At 46.3% G+C, this 23,624-nt stretch overlaps 1 protein-coding gene across 1 annotated transcript in view; it reads right to left on the bottom strand.

Annotated features, from left to right (window-relative positions):
- Nucleotides 1-946: 946 nt before the first annotated feature.
- Chmp4b (charged multivesicular body protein 4B) overlaps nucleotides 947-23,624 on the bottom strand; it is a 38,202-nt gene continuing 15,524 nt past the window's right edge. Inside the window, exons 2-5 of the mRNA XM_005084642.3 lie at nucleotides 4,922-5,099; nucleotides 3,326-3,440; nucleotides 2,113-2,239; nucleotides 947-1,190 (exon numbers count right to left, since the gene is read on the bottom strand). Of these exons, the coding sequence (XP_005084699.1) occupies nucleotides 1,126-1,190; nucleotides 2,113-2,239; nucleotides 3,326-3,440; nucleotides 4,922-5,099 (485 nt within the window). The 3' untranslated portion in view covers nucleotides 947-1,125. The remainder of the gene's footprint in view (nucleotides 1,191-2,112; nucleotides 2,240-3,325; nucleotides 3,441-4,921; nucleotides 5,100-23,624) is intronic.

The raw sequence follows: 23,624 nt of genomic DNA, 5'->3' as shown, positions 1-23,624 counted from the left end.
TGGAAACACGCTGCCTGGCTGGACCTTGTCTCATGGTAGCAACATGGTTTCCACCAGGCAGAGGCTCCCAGAGGAGCCTAGGTGCCAGCAGGCAAGGATTGAAGATTCTGGGGCTGCACAAGAATCGACTTACTGAGAGTGGACCCAGAGGTCCCCAGGCTGAGTAGTGGTCACAGCCCAGTGGCCTCCAGAAGCTGGAGGTTTGCAGGAAGAAGGAAGCTGCTCTTTGAAAACCCTTCATGCTTCCCTGGTGACCCCGGACCAGAACTGGATGGGAAAGGGTTGGTTCCCAAGGAAGGGGAGAGATTGACTGAACACAACAGCAAGTGTGAAAATTAAATCGAGATATTTAATAGACAGTGCAAACCATAATTTCATCTGAATATAAATGTATGCACATGTTTCCAATGAGTTATCTATCAATTATCACACACAGCAATGAGGACTTAGAGCTATGTTAGAAAACTGGATAGCTGGAATTTAATTCTAACAATCTTATTTGCTCTCAAGAGAATACATCCATTTCAGATCGGTGTCACAACTCCAAAGACCAGGGGAGCAGGAGTGACAAGGGCCAGGGTAGTAAACACGGGGGGCCAGTACACAGGTGACAGACAGACACAGCTCTTGAGGAAACCAAAATCAGATGTGCTATTACAGCTAAGGACGAGGAAAAGCCTACTATGGCTTTTAGAAAACAACTTTTCTGCCAGTACCATACACGTCTTACAGAGATGTGCGACAAGTCAGCACATCTCTTAAAGGACACGGGTTACATTTCCAGATCGTTTCAACTGCAAGTGGCCGACCCTTTCCGTGGAGGATTCAGCAGTGGAGTTAGCGTAGTCCAGAAGCTCAATGTTGGATTTGCAAATACAGTTTATTTTACAGAAATTCAACATTATAAACAGCAGGCACCTCCCTCCCGCCCACCCCTCCCCCCCCGCCCGCCCCTGGGCACAGACCATGCTATGCGAGAGTGAGCAGTGATGCGGCCTACTGCTTTGGGTGAGAGTTGAGTGATGGAGGCTGCCTGCACCACGTCCTGCCTGCCCTGCGCACGCACATGCCTGCCCGTCACACAGGCCACCAGAGTCTGTCTGGGCCCAGCCTATTCTGGACCAGTTACATGGATCCGGCCCAGTTCTCCAATTCCTTCATGTCATCATCTTCCTCTTCCTTCTTCTTGACTGTGTGGGGATAGAAAAGGTGATTTTTGAAGGCTGCCTGGGAGCTGGGGCTGTGCTCGCCCACAGCATACTGCTCTTTGGGCCCACAAGCTGCCACCCAAATTCAGGAAACCAGACACACCTTCCACAGAAGCTCCCCTCAGTCCTCAGCAGGGGCAGCCACACCAGGAGGGCCTGTTTTACACTGAGGGTCCCTCACTCCTAAAGCACCCAGGGTTGGGGGAGAAGCAAGATCATCCCTCCCAAGAGATGCAATCCTTGCCAAGTCAACTCCATTTGGAGTCACTGGAGTCACGCTTTGCTAGGCTGCCTCTGTTAGCCACTGACTTTACCATGGCAGAGGGACAGGGTCACACCCTGTCCACACCCTGATGGCAGTCCCTTGTCTCTACTCCAGATGGGCAGTTTTGTCTTTCTAGGAACTCTGTGTGGAGCATGGGAGGAAAAGAGGGAGAAAATGCAGGCAAGGAAATGATGGTTTTACAAAGCAGGTCTCCAAACCAGCCAGAACTGGTTCCTTCCAGAAAGCACAGAGACGGAGCAAGACTTAAATTCTCACACCTCTGCACAGTGCCTAGAACTTTCCCTTATTAGGGAATAAGAAAAATTATTCTAGAACAGAGGCTCTTAATCCCCACTCCCAACCCCACAGTAGCAATGCCTGAAGATACTGTAGGCAGTAGCTGCTCATCTGGTGGAGAGAAGTCAGGGCTATCCTATAAGACAGCCCCACTGCAAGCCCCAGAATTATCTGGCCATGTCAGCAGTGCTGACGTTAGGAAATCTGTTCTGCAAATGACACTGGCATCGTGGTCATCACAACACATCCTCTTTGGCTCAAAACCCAAACCAAAGTCCACTGACCATGAGATCACCCCCTTCTCATGGTGCCAAGGTGTGTCCCAACTGTGGGAATACTCACCAGGTTTGGATGGTAGTGCTACAGAGGGAACATTTGGTAGTGGAACAGTTTCAGGCCCACTGATGTCCAGCAAATTCTTGTCTAGCTCCTCCTGTTCGAGTTCCTCCAACTCTGCCAAGAGCTCATCCTGCAAGAGGAAGTGTGGTGAAACCCTCCCTGCAGCCATTCCTCCTTTTGATGCTGAGTGAACCTTCTGAGGAGGCCACTGGCATATGTATGTATGCATCTGGGGTCCTTCCTATGAGCTTCTTGGGTGGAAGGACTGTATCTTTTCATGCCTTTGCAGCAGGAAATACTGACCCAGGACCATGCATATGCTAGGCAAGTGCTCTACCACTGAGCTACATATCCAGACTCTTTCTTTCCTTTTTAAAGTTTTGAGATGGGCTGGGTGTTGCTGGTGCACGCCTTTAATTCCAGCACTAGGGAGGCAGAGGCAGGTGGATCTCTGTGAGTTTGAGGTCAGCCTGGTCTACAGAGCAAGTTTCAGGACAACCTCCAAAACAATACAGAGAAACCCTGTCTCAAAAAAACAAACAAAAAAACAGTTTTGAGATGGGTTCTGGCAGTTGCCCAAGCCAGCCTTACACCTCCTGTGGTCCAGGCTTCTTGTTCTCCTGCCCCCAAACACCTGAGTTGCTAGGTTACAAGCCTGCACCGTCAACCCAGCACCATTCTTTTTGTTGTTGTTGTTCTGAGATTTTATATTAGGTATACGGGTGTTTTGCCTACATTTCTGTCTGTGCACCATATGCATGTAGTACCCTGAAGAGAAGGCATCAGATCTCCTAGGACTTGGAATTACTGATAGTTGCTAGCTACCAAGTGGGTGCTCACACCCTCTTCTGGCCTCCAGGGGAACAAGGCACGCAAGTGGTGCACAGATACACGTGGGCAGGCAAAATACCCTCAAGTATAAAATCAAAATGATGCTTTCTTCTTCTTCTTTTTTGAGACTGGGTCTCACTGCCACTCTGGCTGTCCTGGAACTCTCCATGTAGACCAGGTTAGCTTCTGCCTTTTGAGTATTGGGATTAAAAGTGCATGCCACTATGCCAAGCACAAAATACATATTAAAAATTAAAAAAAAAATCCAGAATCCAAGGAGGTGCACACTATGCCTGTTGACATCTGGAGTTGACACACTATGTTGACATCTGAGCCTGAGGTCTGTCACTCGAGAGACTCGTGTGATCTTCAAGAAACCACTCACCTCATCAAATTCTTCCCCAAAGCCTACAGGTTTGGAGATAGCTGTGGAAATCTCCTCTGCAAGTTCTTGCTGGTCAGCAATGTCCTGCATCAACTCATCCACTTTATCAATGTCCCTTGAAATGAAATGAACAGGTTATCACATTAGCTAAGACTGGTCAGAGCCTGGCACAGAAGCCCGGCACACACCACCTGCTTCTCAGCACCCAGGAACTCTCCTTTAGGAAACTGCCTGTTGCTATTGCCGTCCTCCTTCCCTTCAGAACTGGGCATCATGAGCTGGTGAGAAGCTCAGCCAGTTATGCGCTGCTTGTGCAAGCCTGGTGAGCAGAGTACTTGCCCCAGAACCCACATAAAGGTGGAAGCGAAGAAATGACTCCCCAAAGTTGCCCTCTGACCCCCACATCACACAGGCATGGGCACACACACTCAAATGTAAAACAGAATCAAGCAGATGGAAGTCCTCAGACATCATTTAGTTCAGCACTGAAGGAAAGCTTAGCACCAGGTGGAGTCAAGGACGCTCCACCTCTACTCCAGATCTTAAACAGATTTGAGACCACAGGACTTTAACTCCAGTGCCAAGACCTCTTCTTCAAGCCCCAAAGCAACTCTAAACAGGAGGAGCTAAAAATCACAAACCACAAAACAGGGCCAGGCCCTTCCCTATTTAAACACCTATAAGGTCCCAAAGGAAAGGCAAATGCCTGTGTTTTATACACTATGTGTCACACAGTTATTCAAGATGATCTGTATACTTCAAAACATACACACCACTTACACATACACAGTTGTGCTAACTGTCTGGGGAAACTGAAATTAAGGGATTCGGCCTTCGCCTGACAACACACTCCCACACCTCATGTATGCGAGAGGTGTATGTTTCCACACCTCTTGTCTCTAGAGCAAAGAGCAGAAAATTTCCCCAGCCCACTAATAGTTTAATGTTCTTTATAGAGACTGTTAGACAATCAACAGAGCAGGTCCAGACAGTATGCAAATGAAGGACATGGCTGCTATACATCACAGGCCATAGGCAGCATTCTGCCAATACCTGAGCTAGAGCATGGCTGAGTAGCCAAAGCAGCAAATGCTCCAAGTACCCCTCAGGGCCAGCTGGAGTGTAAAAGAACTAAAATAAGTACCCTTGTCCTCTACAGCCGGAACCCAGCCGAGCATGCAGTTCTCAGGCCATCGGCATGAAACCATCCACAGAAAAGGCTGCTGAGAACAGAAGCAGCCGAGACAAAAAGGTCCCCAAAGCGGTGTAAGAACAGACTCAGAGCCCTGGGAGACAGCACACATGCTAGGGCCCAACCCCATCCCGTTCAGCACAGGCAGCTTCCATCTCTGGGACAGTTGGATGAACAGAGGTGACTGAGAGGACCTTCTCAGGACCATCCAACTTGGAACTAAGCCTGTCACAATAATCTAGAACTAGGGAAAACAATCTCTCTTTCCACTCCTGAGCTCTTGTGGAAACAAAGACAGCAGGACACAGTTCCCTCAGAAGCTACAAAGAGGGAGCCAACGACGATAAGGCCATGGCCTCAGCACATCCTCCCTCCAGACGTCCCCTCCCCAGCAGTGGCCTCACATGTTGTCGTGGGCAGCCTTCATGGCCTTGGCGGCATAGCCCATGTTCTTGAGCACCTCTGTGTTGGTGTTGGCATTCTCCAAGGCCTCCCGCTGGAACTCGATGGTTGACAGGGTGCCATCGATCTGTGCCAGCTGCTTCTCATACCTCTTCTTGCGCTTCAGAGCCTGCAGGGCCGCTAGAGCGAGGAAACAAGACTTGAGCATGTCTGGCATGGCGTGTGGTGAGAGGACACTGAGCCCTTCTCCCAAATGTACCGCATGCACCTCAGCTGTTGCCTCCTTTGTAAGAGAGCTAATAACACCTTCTCCTAGAAGCACACTCAGGTTTCTAAGAAAACGCAAGTTCACACACCTCATGATGCAGACAGGGCACGCAAACACAGTTTAAATTCTCTGGCAACCACATCTGTTGCAAAAATCAAAGTATGGACAGGCTCCCAGGGGAAGAATGCATTCTGCGGTCAAACTGTAGCTCACAGACAGAGGTGAGTGGCTTAGCTTCCCTGCTAGGTTCACTGTGAGGAGGAAATGGGCTAACAAACAGAGCAGCCTAACAAATTAGCACACCAGAAAAAACCCTGCTGGCTCTAATTATTATAAAGCACCATTGCAGTACCATTTCACACCAACTAAATGACAAAAATAACAAATGACTATAACAAGAACTAGAGCAGTTTGGTTAAAACGCTATGTCACAAAAAGCCAACAGTTCTGCAAATTGTGATGGTTCTGAAAGTACAGTGGGAATGAAGTATAGTATAAAGATGTTTCCTCGCTCTCTGAGCCGGTAATTTCTGTCTGTAAATTAACTGAACAAAACCAGAAAGCCTTATGCCTAATGACGGCTAGTGCAGCATTCTCTATAACAGAAAACACAAACAATTGAAGACAGGGCTCCTGCCATGAACAAATCTGGAGTTTAACCATTTGGTCAAATCAATGGCATTTGCTCTTCAGCCTGAGGAGAGAGAGAGAGATCATTTTGTCTGAGATCAAGTCAAGGCAAGCATTTCAGTAAAATCAATCTGGCAAAGCTAGGACCAAACTACAGTTCCCCGCTCAAATGCAGGCTCCTCTCCTTTACAATCTCAGAAAGGACGCCCAGCAGGCTTAGGCAGGAGGAACAGCTGGACTGGACTGGACTGGGCCAGGGAAGTTGCACACACATGCACTCATGCACACACACTTCCTCATCCAGGAGGTGTGCCCCGGGGCCGTCCGCACAGGCTGCGGGTCACACTCACCTCCTCCACAGAGGTGGTTTCTCTGTATGTCACACTTGTACCCTTCAACCTGCAAGACACATGCTTCACAGGACAGCTATGAACACCCAACCTAAAACTGTGAAGTTACTTATAACACTATAAAATTATTTTCTTTTTGTAACTCATCTGTATACTTCTCCATTGAGAACTCTGTAGATGACAGCATTGTGCCCAATGTCTAGAAGCTGAAGACACCTGACTATTAGCATAGGCATCTGTTCTAAGAACCACTTGCCAAGAACAATGATTTAGCCTCAAAATAATTAGGTCTTTTGGCTTCCCGAGACATTTCTCTGTGTTGCCCTGGCTGTCCTGGAACTTCCTTTGTAGACCAGGCTGGCCTCTCGGCTTCCCAAGTGCTGAGATTAAAGGTGTGTGCCATCATAACCAGCATAATTAGATCTTTGAAAGAGAACATTTAAATTGATTAGGACTGAGAGTATAATAGTTCAATCCTGGGTTCAACCGCTAGCATTGCAGAAAATCCAACTCTCCCAGTCAGAGGAAGAGGATAAAGGTTCCCAACCTGTGGGTCACGACCCCTATTGAGGGTCTCTGATCAGATATTTACTTTACAATTCATAACAGTAGTAAGATTACAGCTATGAAGTAGCAGTGAAAATAACTTTATGGTTGGGGTCACAACATGAGGAACTGTATTAAAGGGTCACAGCATTAGGAAGGTTGAGAACCACTGGAATTGGAGAACCTGAAATAGATGAAAAGAACAATGCACTACTGTCCCTCATTAAAGTTTGAAAAGCCACAGGCTCTGCTCTGACTTAGACCCAAAGGGCAGACGCTGCACCCTTGCAAGGTTTCAGCAGATGAGGACGAGAGATACACAGCAGTTCTCCAGGATCTCCAGGCAGTAATTCCCAGAGGGACTTAAACCAGGTGTGGAACCCACAACCAATGCTGTCCATTCTGTTAGGCCTCACACTTAGTAAAGACAGCAAGCTCTTGCCTGGAGGGAGTCACCTACCCCAGCAAGAAGTGGCCAAAGAGAACAAATCCAACCACTTTTCTTAAAAACTTTTCATAGGCCCACACTATGGCCTCTTACTCTCAGGGTCCCACAGAGGCAAGAGACGGATTTCCTCCTTAAGCCTGGTCCTTTGGAACTCTAGCACCTGGATGGAACAGTCAGTCACCATCAACAACCATGGCAGCAAGCAAGTTATTCTGGGAGAGACCCTTATCTAGGTCTTGGGCTATTTCACTTGTGACAGAAACTTAACACCCTCATCCCAATTATACAGTGACTTCAAGCCTTCATTCATGTCTTCTCAGGCAAGGCCCTACATGTCACAGGTGTTGCTTTCTCAGATTCCCCTCCTCCCACCACCCAGGGCTCAACTGAGAACAGAACCTGTCTACAAGAGTCAGGAATGGAGCTCCATGGCTGCTGAGCACCTGTTTAATCCCTAGTCCCAAGGGATGGAAAGACAGATGGGCACAGGGACATATGGACAGACAGACAGACAGACAGACAGACAGACAGACACACACACACACACACACACACACACACACACACCAAAAATAAATGACTTGGAAGCAAATGCCAATACACAGGGAAGTAAGGAAGCAAGCTCCAGTGAACGAATGACTACTAGCTATCTTTGCAGACTAACACTATCCAACACATCAACTGGTATGCAATTAGTTAATATATGCCAAGGTGAATCTTTAACTCCATGTGTTTTCATATACAAATATTCCCATCCTAGCACTTAAGGTAGCTATGAAAGGTGTGCTGCATTTTTTTATTTAATGGCACTGTTCATTTACAAAATGTCCTATGTAGAAGTCTCTCTGCCTTTTTCTTGGTTCATACAATAGCATCTTTTGCAAGCTCCTCACTGAAGGTAAGCATGCAAGGCTAGGGGAAGGTTCCCAGAAAATACCCTGGTCTCCAGGGTCACCCTCCTGCTGTGGGCTTATAAAGTTCATCCCAGAAAGCAGTGGATTCCCCAGGCTGGTGACTGGCAGGGACTATGGATTTTTTTTTCCTCCTACCTCACATGTAAGCTGTATTTTTCAACTACCTGACATCTCTAAAGAGAAAGGGCACATTCTAAGAAATCCCTAAAATATATTTCACAAGAACAGTAACCCTGCCAGGCCATTAAGTGCCTTTAATCCCAGCACTTGGGAGGCAGAGACAAGTGGATCTCTGAGTTCAAGGCCACTCACACTAAGTACAGTGTGAGTTCCAGGACAGGGTCCAACCTACAGAGAAACCCTGTCTCGAAAAAACAAAAACAAACAAACAAGCAAAACACCAAGCCAAAACAAGCTAACAAAAACTAAAAAAAAAAAGAAAAGAAAAAAACAAACCCCACCAAAACAAAACCGTGTAACCCTGAAAAGTGCCATTTGGTGAGCATCTGGTCCACAAGAACTCGTGTGAAAACAAGCATCACAGCACTGCCTACACCTTGTAAATGTGAGGCACTGCAGTGGAGGATAACTTAAGGGAAGCAGGTGCTCCCAGGGGTCAAGTGACAAGCTTCCTTCTGAACACTGTCCAAGTCAAACTCCCTTCTTCCACTGAGATGAGGAGGAGAGTTTGAGACAAGGCCTTATCCTATAGTTCAGGCTGGCTTGGAATTCACTGTAGTCCAGGTTGGCCCCGAACTCTCAGCAATCCCAGGTGCTAGAATTATATGAGCCACCACACCCAGCTCTAACCAGATTTCCAACCAGACTTGTTTTCCTAAGTAGTCAAAGTCCACAGAGCCCAAACCCAGTATTTACATACATAAATGCAAACTGGCTCGTAAGGACTTGCCAACCTTCCCAAATTCTGGGTGGTTGTATTAAAGAAATAGTTTCCAGGCTAAGAACAACTGCTCATCAAAGCCAAATCTTCAAAGAGGAAGTATCCAAAGAAATTCATCTTCAGCCACAAAACCTAGTGTCATTTGTAAACACACTGGCTTTAACAGCAGAAATTTAACCCTACTAACAGAAGTTTACGAGGTTGTTTTTAGATGAGAAAAAGTCTGTGAAATCTACATATTTAATTATGCCTTTGCCAGTTCCAAGAGAGTAATTACAGCAGCAATTACAGAATCTAATAACCAGCTTTATTGGCTCTGAAGGCTGAAGCAAAAGCAACTGCAACCATGTTGAAATAAACATTGGTCTCCAGACAGTTGCTTCATTAGAACCTCCTAACAGCTATTTAGAAGACAGCATGCAAGAGACACCCAGAGAAGCAGAGCAACTAGTAAGGAAAACATTCATTCTCCCACGACTTGAAACCTCTTCCACAGGGCATTGGGCAGTGACAACAGGGGATGGATGCATCAGTTGAGTGTAACTAGGAAAGACTTCCTTTCTTCTAGACCAAGGTCAACTAGGTTCCCTGGAAGAAGAGAGGTCTAAGTGCTGTGATCTGCCTCACATTCCGTACAGGTGAAAACAGCTCCAAGCATCTCAATGGATTTGAAGAAAGCATGTCTGCACATTCCCTATGGGCATGGAGAGCACCAGCATGGCAAAGGAGGGCTCGGGAACCAGCTCTCACATAGGTGGATGGCAGTGTCTGCAGTCCTTCCAAAAGTCAAGATCTACAACTGAAAGCACCTATCAGAACTGACGTTGGGGTGGGGGTGAAGGGTGTGTGAACTTCCATCCTAATTAGCATAAACCACACAGAAAACACCAGCAGACTCCAGAAGCTACTTCCCCCAAAAGACAACACTGTGTTTGCAGCATTAATAAGACTATGAAGAACCCTCAGCGGCTTGGACATACATGGTAGGACCACAGCAGGCGTGAGCCAAAGGCAGCTGAGGGGGCTTGATTCACCTGCCTCTAACCATCTTTCAAGGGCCCCTGCCTCATTCTGCTGTGAATGAAAACTTCTGGAGAACCAGGAACTAGGAGACCACAACTAGGCATCAAGCCACTGACCATGCGCTGAAAGCAGAACAGGCACTCATCTGTCATCCATCCTGTGTATGAGAACACGGCAGGACACAAAGTCAGAATCAGCTAACTGAAGCGAAAGAAGCCCATCCTTCTGCAGGAGCAGCTACCAGCCAGGAGAGGGTGTTGGAGCCCTTGGAGCTAGAGTGAGGGTGGTGGGAGCCACTCCTCTAAGTTCTGGGAACTGAGCTCTAGGCCCTCTGCAAAAGCGGCATTCTCAACTGTGGAACCGTGTCTCCAGCTCCTCTCACTGCATTCCTCAACTCTGCCCTGCACAAATCTTGTTTGAGATTTGTGCTGACCCATGCAAGAGCTGAAAAATGACAGTTTGCTCTCCTAAGTCCCCAGTTGGAAGAAAAAGAGGCCAGGCATGGTGGCTCCATCTGCAATTCCAGGCCATTGGGGGGGGGGGAAGGGGAGGAGACAGAGAGAGACAGAGAGAGACAGAGAGAGAGAGAGAGAGAGAGAGAGAGAGAGAGAGAGAGAGAGAGAGAGAGAGAGAGAGAGAGAGAGAGAGAGAGAGAGAGAGAGAGAGAGGACCCTGACCCAGGTCAAAGGTATTTTCTCAGAGTAAGTGCTGTGATCTTGCCTACAGCACTGGAAGGCTGGGTCAGGGTGGAGTTTTCATTTTCCTACCCTGTATGAATGCAGCTGGACCAGTTTGAGCTTTAGAGTAAACACAAAACTCTTCAGAAACCAGGTCCAGTAAGATGGATCAGCAGGCAATTGCCTGCTGATGCTTAGATCTAAGTTAGACCCCTAGGATCCACATGTTTGAGAGATACTGTTTCTTACAAGTTGTCCTCTGATCTCTCTCTCTCTCTCTCTCTCTCTCTCTCTCTCTCTCTCTCTCTCTCTCTCTCTCTCTCTCTCTCTCTCACACACACACACACACACCCCTCCCCCTCTCTAAAATAAATGTAATAACTTTTTTTTTAAGTTCGCAGAAGCAAAAGCACACCTTTATAATCCCAGCACTCGGGAGGCAGAGGCAGGCGGATCTCTGTGAGTTCGAGGCTGGGCTGGACCGACAGCCTCCAAAACAATACAGAGAAACCCTGTCTCGTAAAAAAAAAAAAAAAAAAAAAAAAAAAAAAAGGCACACCTTTAAAGCCCAGACAGATTGGTTACCTGTAGAACAGCCTTGGAATGATACCCCAACATCACTGTATGTATTCTCACACAGCTGGGGAGTTTAGACCAGAAGCACAGACACATTTTCCAAGCAGCCTCATTCTTGTGATGCATCTCCCTACTCCCTAATTTGCTCTCCGTGGCCTGGAGCTAATGCACTCCATTTAGAGATGGTAAAATAAGTACTTGTGTATGACCAGGAAATGGGAGTCCGAAACCCTGCTGCCTACATCAGCAGACACACAGGGAGTATACAGGCAGTACAGTACTCTCTGCAGAGGAAGATTCTAGAGAAAAAGAAGCCTCTTATCTGTGTAACACAGACAGAGATAAAAGAAATAAGCCCCACAATAATGGGGTTGGGCCCCATCACAGAATGCCGGGCCACCCAGAGGCACTGAAACAGCACACAGTGTGTTCTATGCACAACTGGAAGAGACACCTACATGGTCCAGCAAACTTAGGACCTGCTGGGTTACAGCATGTTATAACAGGCAGCCAGCTACCAAGTCCAGCTACCATTACTGCCCTGAGCCAATTTCTTTACCTCACTAACCCTTACTGTGACAATACCAATCTCAAGAGGTTATTGTGCTGGTCAGAATGAGTTATGTATGTGACATGCTAAGTAGAGTCTGACACACAACAAATGCTCAGAAAATGTCTGTCACTGGTCTTTGTAACTGCAGAACTTCTGGACAGAGCCAATTTTAACAGGAAAATATAATCAACCGTGCCAAGGATTAAAAAAAAAAAACAGCAAGAAAACGAACAGTGTGCATGTATACACACAGACATATACACACCAACATCTGTAAAACACAGTGTGGAGTCAGGTGGTGGTGGTGGTGGTGGTGGCACACACTTTTGATCCCAGCACTTGGGAGGCAAAGGCAGGCAATCTCTGAGTTTGAGGCCAACCTGGTCTACAGAGCAAGTTTCAGGACAGCCAGGACTACACAGAGAAACCCTGTCTCGAAACAAACAAACAGACAAACAAACAAAAGCTTAGGAAAAACAAGTGCTTTCAGACCCCAGCAACCATGTAAAAATTCAAGATTACCTGTAATACCAATGCTAGGGTGGTGAAGACAGGTAGATCATTGGAGCTCATGGCTGGCCAGCCTACCTGGATCAGTGAGGACCCTATCTCAGAAAATAAGGTAGAACATGACTAAGGAAGACATCTGGCACTGATCTCTGGCCTCCACATTATTGTGCATGCACTCCAACACATCCACACCCACACCCACACAGTATCGCACACAAAAGCATTTTATCACTCTAGACAACACCAGCCTAGTCATTCCCAACCCTTGGTTGAAGCCAATCAACCCTAAAGCATAGAGGAAAAGATCATGGGGCTTGCTATCAAGACTGGGCCAGAATTCTGGCCCTGATGCTGAACAAGAGGAAGGTTAAGTTACTAAACCTCTCTCCATGTGTTTTGACAGATGCAAAGTGAGAGTGTTACTAGCACCTTCATGGCCAGAAAAGAAGATAGTCTTCACAAGAATACTGGATGGTTGGGGCATTCACTCCATTCTGCTTGCTTCTTTCCTCTCTGCCTCCTTCCTTGCCTCGCCCAACATGCTCTCCAGGATGACAGGCATCATGATTGGCATTTTTGGGGGGTAGAGGATTGTTGGTCATCTACCATCCTCTAACAACCCCACAGGTAGGTATTATTACTATCTGACTTAACACATTAGGATACTGAGGCACAAAGAGTTCCTCACCTGCCCAAGTCACACAGAGGCAGGGATACAACTTGGTGCCTAGTATACACAATGCCCTGGGTTCTATGCCCAGAAACACAGAAGCCAATTGTGGCCTGTAACCCCAGGTCAGAGGCAGTTAGGAAGGTGGAGGATGGCGCCTGGATGGTGAGCTGGCTCAACAGGTGAAGATGCTTGCTATCAAGCTGATGACAGGAGTTCAATCTGAACCCCACATGGCAGAAGGAGAACCAATTCCTACAAGTTGTACTCTGACCTCTTAGCACACTGTGACATGTGAGTGACCATGCACATCGGTGCACACACACAAACACATACCACACACACATACACACACACCAGTGTAATATTTAAAAAAACAGGAGCAGGCGAGGATCCAAATCAGGCTGCCTGTCTGCAAAGGACCCACCCTCTCCCTGAAGAGCAGCAGGAACTGGCCTGCTTCTGCTCCAGTCTACTGCTCTGCCTTCTGCACCCTGACTCTGCAAGCTAGCAGTCTGGCACCAAAGGCATCAGGGAAGGCTCAGTCTGCCCAGAAACTACCAGTTGGCAATCATGACAACAAGCAGTAAATTCTCTGAGTGGACAAAAAATTATTTCCCAGTAGATTTTAAATTGATTTTTAAAACACACATGATAAAAAAAATCACTACATTAGCATCTTTCCACATAGGGTAGAGACCCTGCAGAACCAGGTTAGTTAGTATCTTTCCACATAGATTAGTGACCCTACAGAACCAGGTTAGCAAGGAGGTGCTTGCAAGCACCAACGGAAAGAAAGATGGCTTCTCAAGTGCGGATCCTCAGCTCCTAGACTCCTCACAGCAGAACCCTGTGAAAGCATGAAGGCAGCAGGTGCCCAACTCAGCTGCATCCTATCTGCCTGTTAGTGCCCTCTGTCCTCTTACCCCATAATGGTCTCCAGACTTTTCTCCAGACCTAAAATGACCTTTGCTCAGGAAGAAGGCTCTTGGGAAGAACTTTGTTCATGTCAGTTCTCATTAGGTTTCCTTGAGTTCTGAAACCACAGGGCCTGGTGGTTTTATTAAGGCACAGTGAGTCTGGCCATCCTGTGACTACACTGGGAGGGAGGTAGCGGAGACTTGTAGCACCTCCTACTCTTAAGAGGGAATGGCTTCCCCGTGTCTCTACTGCATCGGGGTTCTGTCTGGGCAGGAAGAGATAGGGATTTTTGTTGTTTTTGTGTTAGGGATATGTATGTGCTAGACAAATGCTCTCCACTGAGCCACATCCCTGATCTCAAGGGGATGTTCCCAAACACAGGGAACAACCAGGAAGTAGCACTGGTGACAACTCAGGCCAGGACAGGGACCTTAGGAAAGAGGCAGACTATTGAGGATCTACTCAAAACCAAGGTCCTTTTGTTGACCAGCCAGGCTGAATCCCACTTAAACAGCTCTCAGAAAGTTCAAACTGAGAACCAGTATAGCCCACATATAAGTCCTGTCTTAATTAAAATGTGCCTTATCTACGTGTGGTGACACAAGGCTGAGGCAGGCATATTTTGAGTTGGAAACTGGTGTGCACTTCAAAATAAGACCCAGTTTCAAGGAAGGGAAACAAATTCATAAAAATGACAGTACACACCTGCAATCTCAGCACTTGGGAGGTAGAGGCAGGAGGATCAGAAGTTCAATGTAGCTGTGTCACCCTCAGCTACACAGTAGGCTTAACACCAGCCTGGGATACACACACACACACACACACACACACACACACACACACACACACACACACACACACACACAGAGACCCTGTCTCAAAATATAAAATAAAAACTGGGCAATGGTGGTACACACCTTTAATCCTAGCACTTGGAGGGCAGAGACAGGTGGATCTCTGTGAGTTCCAGGTCAGCCTGGTCTACATGGTGAGTTCCATGACAGGCTCCAAAGCTATCCAGAGAAACCCTGTCTCGAAAAACCAAAAAATGAATAAATATGTAAAGTAAAAAAGCAGACAAAAGGTCTTAATAGGCAAATTGATATTTATATATTTTACCCCCAAATCCACATTTGGGGCTTCCTCTGCAAATGCTGACTATGTGGCAACATGGGGCCCACTCTGAAGCCTGGCACTAACCTGCTGGAGCTAAGCAGCCCCCAGCATCCCTCTGATAAGAATCTACCTACCTTTCTAACTATCTACCTCTCGTTTTAAGACCTGGCCTCACTATGTAACCCTGGCTGGCTTTGAACTCTTGATCCTGACAGCCTTTCACACAGATGTGCACTATCCATGCCCAGCTTTAGAAGAGGCATGGTGTACTTTACAGGTACCATAGAGCCTACTACAGCCCATCTGCTACTTGACAGTGCTGGACATTCAGCTTACCTCTGGAGGAAACCAAAGAAATTATCCTGGTATAACAGCTTGTCTTCAGGCAGTTAAACTATATCCCACTGAAACCAAACTCAACACCTTGCTTGAGGCCATCATTAAAGATAACAGAGAAGCATCTAGGTGTGGTGTTCTGAATGGACAGTAGTCTCTCTACTCTTTTGAGAGATACTTGGGTCCTGACAACACCTGCAATACACACACCCTATGGTTCTGTATGTGAATCTAGCTTCAACTGTGTCATCACCACATTATGTCACAAGCAAGACCCCCTCACATCTCATGGCCTTAGTCTCCCCAGGAAAAACATGGGAGTGGGAAACAGATGTTTCCCCTTAGTCTTTTTCCAATGTAAATAAAGGAGCTCACAGAATTTTGAGATTTCCACTAACAGACTAACACAAACACAAAGGTAAAACTCTCCTGATGGACATGTATCATCCTGAAATGTAATTAACACCCCCACACACACCACTTCCTGAGTATGTCACATAATCATGATTATTCTGTGTGGTGTATTAGCAGCCTCTCTCGTCTTGACTGGTTTCACAACCTGTGTCAGAAAGATCAGAAACTTCTGCTGGCCTCTGAACTCAGCTACTCCAGCTGGGCAGAGGAACTCAGTGCCCAGATTTAATGCTGGCCACAAACGTCACTCAGGAGGAAATGCAGTCAGACCCCTGCAGTCATCCCCTTAACTTCTAAGTTCCGGCCCTGCTCAGGGTTCTTTAGCATGGCTCCCCGGCACCATAGCCATCTCTTTTTTTTTTTTTTTTTTTTTTTTGCATTTTGCTCCCCCCTGTGCTGGTAACTGAACCCAATACCTCACACAGAAATACACCTTCTAGCACCAGGCTATACCTCCAACCCTAGCCGTGTGTGTGTGTGTGTGTGTGTGTGTGTGTGTGTGTGTGTGTGTGTGTGTGTGTAAATGTGTGTAATGTGTGTTTGTGAGAGGTTCTTACATAGCCAATGACTACCTTGAACTCCAGGTCATCCTCCTGCTTAATCCCAGAATGCTGGGATTGCATCCATACATATACCCACTGTGGGGATTTTTAAGATAAGCCCACAACACAAAGTCCAGGCTGGCCTCAAATGCACAATTCTGCTCAGAACTGGCATTACTCACCTGTACCTCAATGTCAGCCACAGCTAACAGATCTTAAAAGGACAAACTGTTCCCAAGAAAAAGACTACAAAAATACAGAAATATAGCATCCAACAAGGAAAAATGTACATCTGAGATTCAACCACAAATTTCTGACCATGTAAGAGAGGGGGAGGTAATAACTATAATGTAAAGAAAACTCCAACAAGTCACAATTAGAAGACACTTTAGTTTTGAGATTGGGTTTTTTTAATTTCTAATTTATTTGTCTTATTTTTATGTACTTATGTATGTGCTTCAGTATATGTGTGTGTGTGCCTCTGTGTGTATACCACATGCATGTCAGAGCCTGCAGAGTTCAGAAGAGAGCATTAGATCCCCTAGAACTGGAGTTACACACAGTTGTGAGCCACTAGGAATTGAAGATGGGTCTTCTGCCACAGTGTTCTTGACTGCTGAGCCATCTCTCCAGCCTCTGAGTCTTATAAAGCCCAGGCTAGCCTCAAACTCACAGAGATCCACCTGTCTCTGCCTCTAAGTGCTGGGGTTAAAGGCATGTGCCACCACTGGCAGTCGACACCGTTTTAAGAACAATGAAAAGATGCAGATGTGTAACAACGTCTTCATTTGTTGCAGTGCTGGAGGCTGAATGCAGGGCCTCAAGAATGTTAGACAAGTGCTCCTCCACTGGGCTCCACCCACAGTTCACTGGGGCAGTCTTTAAAGTAACAGAAGTAACCCTGGAGGCCACCAGCACTCACAAGCACACATTTCACATGTGTACAGTGGCGTGCGTGCGTGCCCACACACACACACACACTAATTTTAATTAAAAAAATTAAAGTACCAAAGACAGCTGTGCACTGTGGGGCATGCTTGTAACCCTTAAGAGCTGAGGTAGGAAGATTTCTAATTCTAATTTCAGGCCAGTCTGGGCTACATAGTCAGACTTTTTTTTTTTTTGGTTTTACAAGACAGGGTTTCTCTGTATTATGTTGGAGGCTGTCGGTCCAGCCTAGCCTCGAACATAGTCAGACTCTTTAAAAAAAGAAAGAAAAAAGTCCATAAAATTGTGTCATCCTAGAATTCTAAATAAAGCAAGATTTCTCAAAAACAAGGGTAAAATAGCTGGGTGTTGGTGGCGCACACCTTTAATCCCAGCACTCGGGAGGCAGAGGCAGGCAGATCTCTGTGAGTTCGAGACCAGCCTGGTCTACAAGAGCTAGTTGCAGGACAGCCTCCAAAGCCACAGAGAAACCCCGTCTCGAAAAACCAAAACAAACAAACAAACAAACAAACAAGGGTAAAATAAAGAGTTCATCAGGTACAGAAAAACTGAAAACAATTCCTCATCACACCCTTTGAGTCAGAATGAAAAACAGATGAAACGAAGAGCCTCATAAAGGACAAAAGCATAGGTAATCATGTATAAACTTCAGTTATTTAATTCTTGATGAACAACAACAAAATAATACAGAACTTAAAATATACAAAGGGCGCATGTAATTCCAGCACTAAAGAAGCAGAGGCAGCCGGGCGGTGGTGGTGCACGCCTTTAATCCCAGCACTCGGGAGGCAGAGGCAGGCAGATCTCTGTGGTCTACAGAGCGAGTCCCAGGACAGCCTCCAAAACAATACAGAGAAACCCTGTCTTAAAAAAAAAAAAGAAAAGAAGCAGAGGCAGATGGATCTCTGTGAGTTCGAGGCCAGCCTGGTCTACAGAGCAACAGAACAAGTTCCAGGGCAGCTAGGGCTACACAGAGAAACCCTGTGATACAAAACAAAACAAAACAAACTGAACTTCTAGACAAGGAAATAAAAGATGATAAAAGCAGGGGTAAGAAATGTGGGGTCACTACAGATCCCACCACTAAAGGGTAAGTAAGGGACTGTTATGAACAACTCTAAGTCAATGAGTTCGACAACTCAGATGAAATAGGCAAATTCTTTGATAAACTCAAATCCAAGTTCTTTCTACTACATCAAGATTTTTATCTTGTTCTTGACATTTTTCTAGAGGCAGTTAGCAATACTCTACAGGAAGGTAAGAGACAGGGTGGGACTCTCAGGCAGGAGACCCCAGAGGTGTGAAAGAGCTGAGAGACCGTCTTTGCTAAGGAGTTGCCACCAGACTTTAAAATAAAAAAGTAAAACTACTAAGAGCTCAGGATCCAAAGATAACTGTTCCTAACAGTGACCATTTTTGTATGTATATGTGCACAGGCTTGTCACTATCTCAGAGCCTACCTCTGGGTCTTATACCTGGAATCTCGGGAAAAGGAGAGTGGGTGGCCAAGCAAGGTACTTTTCAAGTTGTTACCACTTATACAACTTTCTAAACAGAAAAAATACAAGCAAAAAAAGACAGCCAATTTCTTGCAGAGAGAATGGTAGCTGCGCTGAAGACTGCAAACATTTCCTCAGCACCTCTCTGTGCTGAGCTGTGTGGTCTGGTCCTGCCCACGGGAGGAAGAAGCATGATGCTTCTAAAAGTCAAGTCCTAGGTTAGACGCTCTTAGCCTGGGTGACCAGCCTGGACTGAGACAGAGAGAAACTGTCTGCCCTTGGTTTCCGTTCCCAGGCTGGGATGCACTGTTTCTTTTCCAACTGGCTTTTCTTCCTCTGCTTCCAATTGAATCCATGCCAACAAAAGCCCCCTTCTGCCTGAGCAAGCATGAGTGCCCTGGCAACTGAGGTGCAACAGAGAGCTGGGGGTTGGGGACACTTATGTGGAAGTGGGGCAAGAGGAATGTCAGCAGAAAATGCTTCCAGTGTGTGCAACTGCTGGACGAGTGGAGCAAGAGACCAAAGCAGCCCGCCCTTCCCGAGTCGGCCCGCCACAGACACAAGGCTGCAGAGCCACAGCGTTTCCCTGTCCAAACCAGAGCAAGGGAAACGGCAAAAAATGCTCTCTTTTGGGAAAATGAAGCCTTTGCTTGGCCCATACAAAAATAGGACACAGAACCCTGATGCATGTCTCCTTTTACTCTGCATGTAGCTTAACTAAAATGTGTCCCTTAACTAGACTGTGTACCTTAACTAGAATGTATACTTTAACTAGACTGTTTATCTTAACTAGAATGTGTACCTTAACTAGAATGTGTCCCACTCTCTCAGGATCCCTGGTAGACAGCAAGTACTCAGAGATAAACACTTATGAGCAGAAGTTCAAGCCCTGGGCAGCTTGCTCAGCAGATCCTGATAGGTAGCCAATGAAGGAGTGCGGCAGGAGCAGAATTTAGGTCTCCTGCCTCCCCCTCTACAAGCCCTGCTTGGGCTGGGAAAAAACACCTGAGCAGGGCAATAAGCCAGATCAGAACACAGGAATGATAAGGTGGACAACTGTTTTCCTAAGGACAGTCCCATTAAAGCCCTGGCCTTGGCAAAGAGACCTCTTCCCTATCACAGGGTGGGATAGGCCTGTTATTCACAGACTTGACATGCTCTGGCTTGTAGTGATTGGCTAGTCATGAACACATGACTCCAGGAGCCAATCAGGATCCTCTTGTGTGAGTTTTCTAACTCTGGTGGGAGAGAAAAGTTTCCTTCCAGGAACAAAACTATAAACTATACTGGCCAACTGCCATGACTAGGCTTAGAGGAGGCGGCCAAGAGAATGGAAGTAACTGGCAGAGGAGAGTTCAGCCCCACCCTGCCCGTTCCCACAGTCCTGCGAGCCAATAAACCCTTTGCTGCAGGGTAACTAACTAAAGTCAGCAGTCCTGGTGCAGTGGCTCTGCTTGTAATTCTGGTTCTCAGGAGACTCTCTTAATAGCAGGAAGGAACCAAATATAAGAACAGGTTTGCTTAAGAGGGGACTGGAGAGATGGCTCAGCAGTTAAGAGTACTGACTGCTCTTCCAGAGGGCCTGTGTTCAATTCCCAGCACCCACATGGTAGCTCACAATTGTCTATAACTCTAGTACTAGGGATCTGACACTCTCATAGAGACATACACACAGGCAAAACATCAATGCACATAAAAAGAGTAAACACAGAGCAGTTTAACAGTGCAAGGGTACTTAATATCACAAGTCTGTACATTAACAAATCAAAATGGCAAGTTCTGTGTTTTATGTTATATATATTTTACCACAATGAAAACAGAACAGGAGGCTAGAGATGCAGCTCAGGAGACAAGAGTATTTGGCTAGCATTTATAAGGCTCTGGGTTCCATCCCCAGGATTGCAAAAATCAGACATGGTGGCACATGCTTATAATCCTAGCCCTTGGGAGGTAGAGACAGGAGGATCTAAAGCTCGAGTTTATTGTTCATCTTCAACTTCCAGTCTCAGAGCTGTGGGAAAGCCATTTTCTGCTAAGCTACCCGGCACACAGTATCTATCCGGTTAGGGCAGTCAGAGCTAACTAATACAAGAAGGGTTAGCCATGAAAGTCCTCCAGCCATTCACGATCTTTAATCTGGTTCGGTATGTCCATGGCTCCCTTGGCCTGCCCCTCAGATAACTGACATCCAGGGTGTCACCTCCCCACACTGACTCCACCTTAGGAACCTTTATAAAAGTGGGTCACCAGGAACCTAATTTGGATACGGCCTTCCTCACTGCCATTGACCAGAGCTACACACCCTGTTAGCAGTTAAAATCTCTACTGTACTTCCAAAAAAAAGGGGGGGGGGGATCAGAAAACTTGCTCTTGGGTCTGTCTTCACTTAAGAAAAAGAAAGCCTTGTGTTTTAAACTATCCAACCAAAGAAAGCAGAGGCACTTAGGCCAAAATCATCTCAGATGTGTGGTTGTGCATTCTGAAGACACAGAGACCTAGGGCCAAAGAGGAAGAGGGACTGCTTGTTTTTCGTGCCTGCCTGCTTCCCAGGAACAAAGTACAGCTCTGAGGCAGAGCCTGCTCCTCTCCACAGGGCGCTAGAATGCAAAGAAGCAGCTGAAGGGTGAAGACAGCTCAGTGATCAAGAGTGCAGACTCCTGTGAGTCCAAAGCCTCCTTTCGGCCTCCACAGGCACTGCATGCACTTGGCACACAGGTGTAGGTGCAGGCAAAATACCCATACATGCAAAATAAAATTAGTATTTCATTACTATTATTTATGCAGGGGGAGAAACAGCTGGAAGAGGCTGAAAGTATTTACAAATACTTGAAGGAGAACACCCATGTCTATATAAACCCTATACCCGCTCCTCTCCTAGTAAGCAGTAATCCCTCTTCTAGAAGCTCTCAGTTCTGGATTTCTCCCTTGGACTATGGTCACAACCTGATGTGCTAGAAGTGTGAGACAACAGACAGCCACTGATCATTTCTGAACTCCCTACACTACCTAGCACCCTGCACTGCAAGGGTTTGGAAGCACCTGTTGAGATAAACACTGTCTCCTCTAAGTCCTGAGCAGCTGGCTATAAGGCCAAGACTACCAAAGGTGGAGACTTTAGATAGCTTAAAGGCGGAAGGAGTTTTCACAGGTACATATTGGTAAAAGTTAGTTACATTTCAATTAACACACACACACACACACACACACACACACACACACACACACACACACGGTCAGGGTTGGAGAAATGGCTCAGTGCTCAGTGGTTAAGAGCACTGGCTGCTCTTCCAGAGGACCTGGGTTCAATTCCCAGCATCTATATGGCAGCTTACAACCACCTGTAAGTCCAATTCTAGGGGATAGGGGATCTGGGATCCTCATACAGCCATCCATGCAGTCAAAACATCAATGTACCTGAAATAAAAATAAGCAAATCATTTTTAAAAATTAAAAAAGAAAACCCCTATATACTGTTATGCCAACTTTTTCTTAGGTCTCTAAATCCTCCCAAATCCTAAGTGGGTGAAAAGGGAGAATCAGTCTGATCTCTGCATGGGAGGAAATTGACAGAGTGAATGCTAAGGCCTTCTCAGCCTTATTACAGAGAAGAAATGTAGCAGCAGCAGTCCCCGGGGTTTGTGATCCTCCACCCAGGCTGTGCCAGCCGGCCAAACCACCTACAGCCATTTAGAACTCCAAAGAAAACAAACCTCAAAATAGCAACTGTTCATTTCATCTCTTCCATGCTGGCTTTCTGCATGGCAAAGTTATTTTCAAAACCTTCCTGGCAGGGTTGGCAACACTGAGCCACAGTGCTAGTCTGTCTGTCAGAAGGCACTGGAACAAGGAGACAGGCACCATGGTGTGATGATGTATTATTTATGATTTATTAAAGCTTGCCTGAGGATTCGAAAGTAAGTTAGCCCCAAGCACAGAAGCCAGGCACACACCTTTAATCCTAGGACTCAGGATTAAGAGGTAGACGGATAGGATATCTGTGAGTTCAAGGCCACCCAGATCTACACCAAATTGAAACAGTCTAAAAGATAATTATAGCTCACATCTTTAATCCCAGGACTCATAAGAAGTATAAAAATCAGTATCAGACATTAAGTAGAAGGCATTCATTCTCCAGTCATACTGAGGAGAGGTTACAGTCTGAGGCTTGGTGAGAGCTTGTGGAGAGGTAAGCCTGAGGTAGAGGTAAGAAGCTAGTGGCCAGCTGCTTTACTTTTCTGCTTGAAGTTTGAACCCCAATATCTGTCTCTGGGCCTTTTATTTATTCATGTTCCACCATGGGTTCCATCCCATTTTGTCTGCAGTAAGTTGTGTCACTGTTAACAAGCCATCTACCTCTTTGTGTCTGGGATACCCTCCTATGTGACAAAATGAGCTCTGGAGTTCTCTGGCTTTCCAAATTGTCTTAGGAGACGACAATGTACTGTCCGAGTCAATAAAAAGCAGTGAGCCACTAGAATGGGCACTACTTGGGATTTGAGGTTTTAAATGTCCTAATTTAGAAGCAGAGGGTAAGTGTTTTCCGTATTAAGAGGCTTAGTCACTCATGGTGAGGCCAGGACTTACACGCAACACTGAGGCCTTCAGAGAAACATTTTCAGCATCCCAGCAGAGATGGTGTCTCAACCACCACCTGATATTAGAGTACACCTAATTCAAAATACTCAAGGTAGGCCAACCCTTAACAACTGGTTCCTTTCTCCATTATCCTTACATAGAGACAAATCCTCTACACCTGATGACCTCATAGGTAGTCAGCAAGGAAGTAAAATCCTATCAAGGGATGTATCCCTGGGGATTAACTGGTCACTGTTAGATTTTTGCTCAGGTAAAACCTGAGGCTGC

The sequence above is a fragment of the Mesocricetus auratus genome, unplaced genomic scaffold, assembly GCF_017639785.1.
Source record: "Mesocricetus auratus isolate SY011 unplaced genomic scaffold, BCM_Maur_2.0 Super-Scaffold_100028, whole genome shotgun sequence".
Classification (NCBI taxonomy): domain Eukaryota; kingdom Metazoa; phylum Chordata; class Mammalia; order Rodentia; family Cricetidae; genus Mesocricetus; species Mesocricetus auratus.
This window is presented reverse-complemented; position numbering and strand designations above follow the sequence as displayed.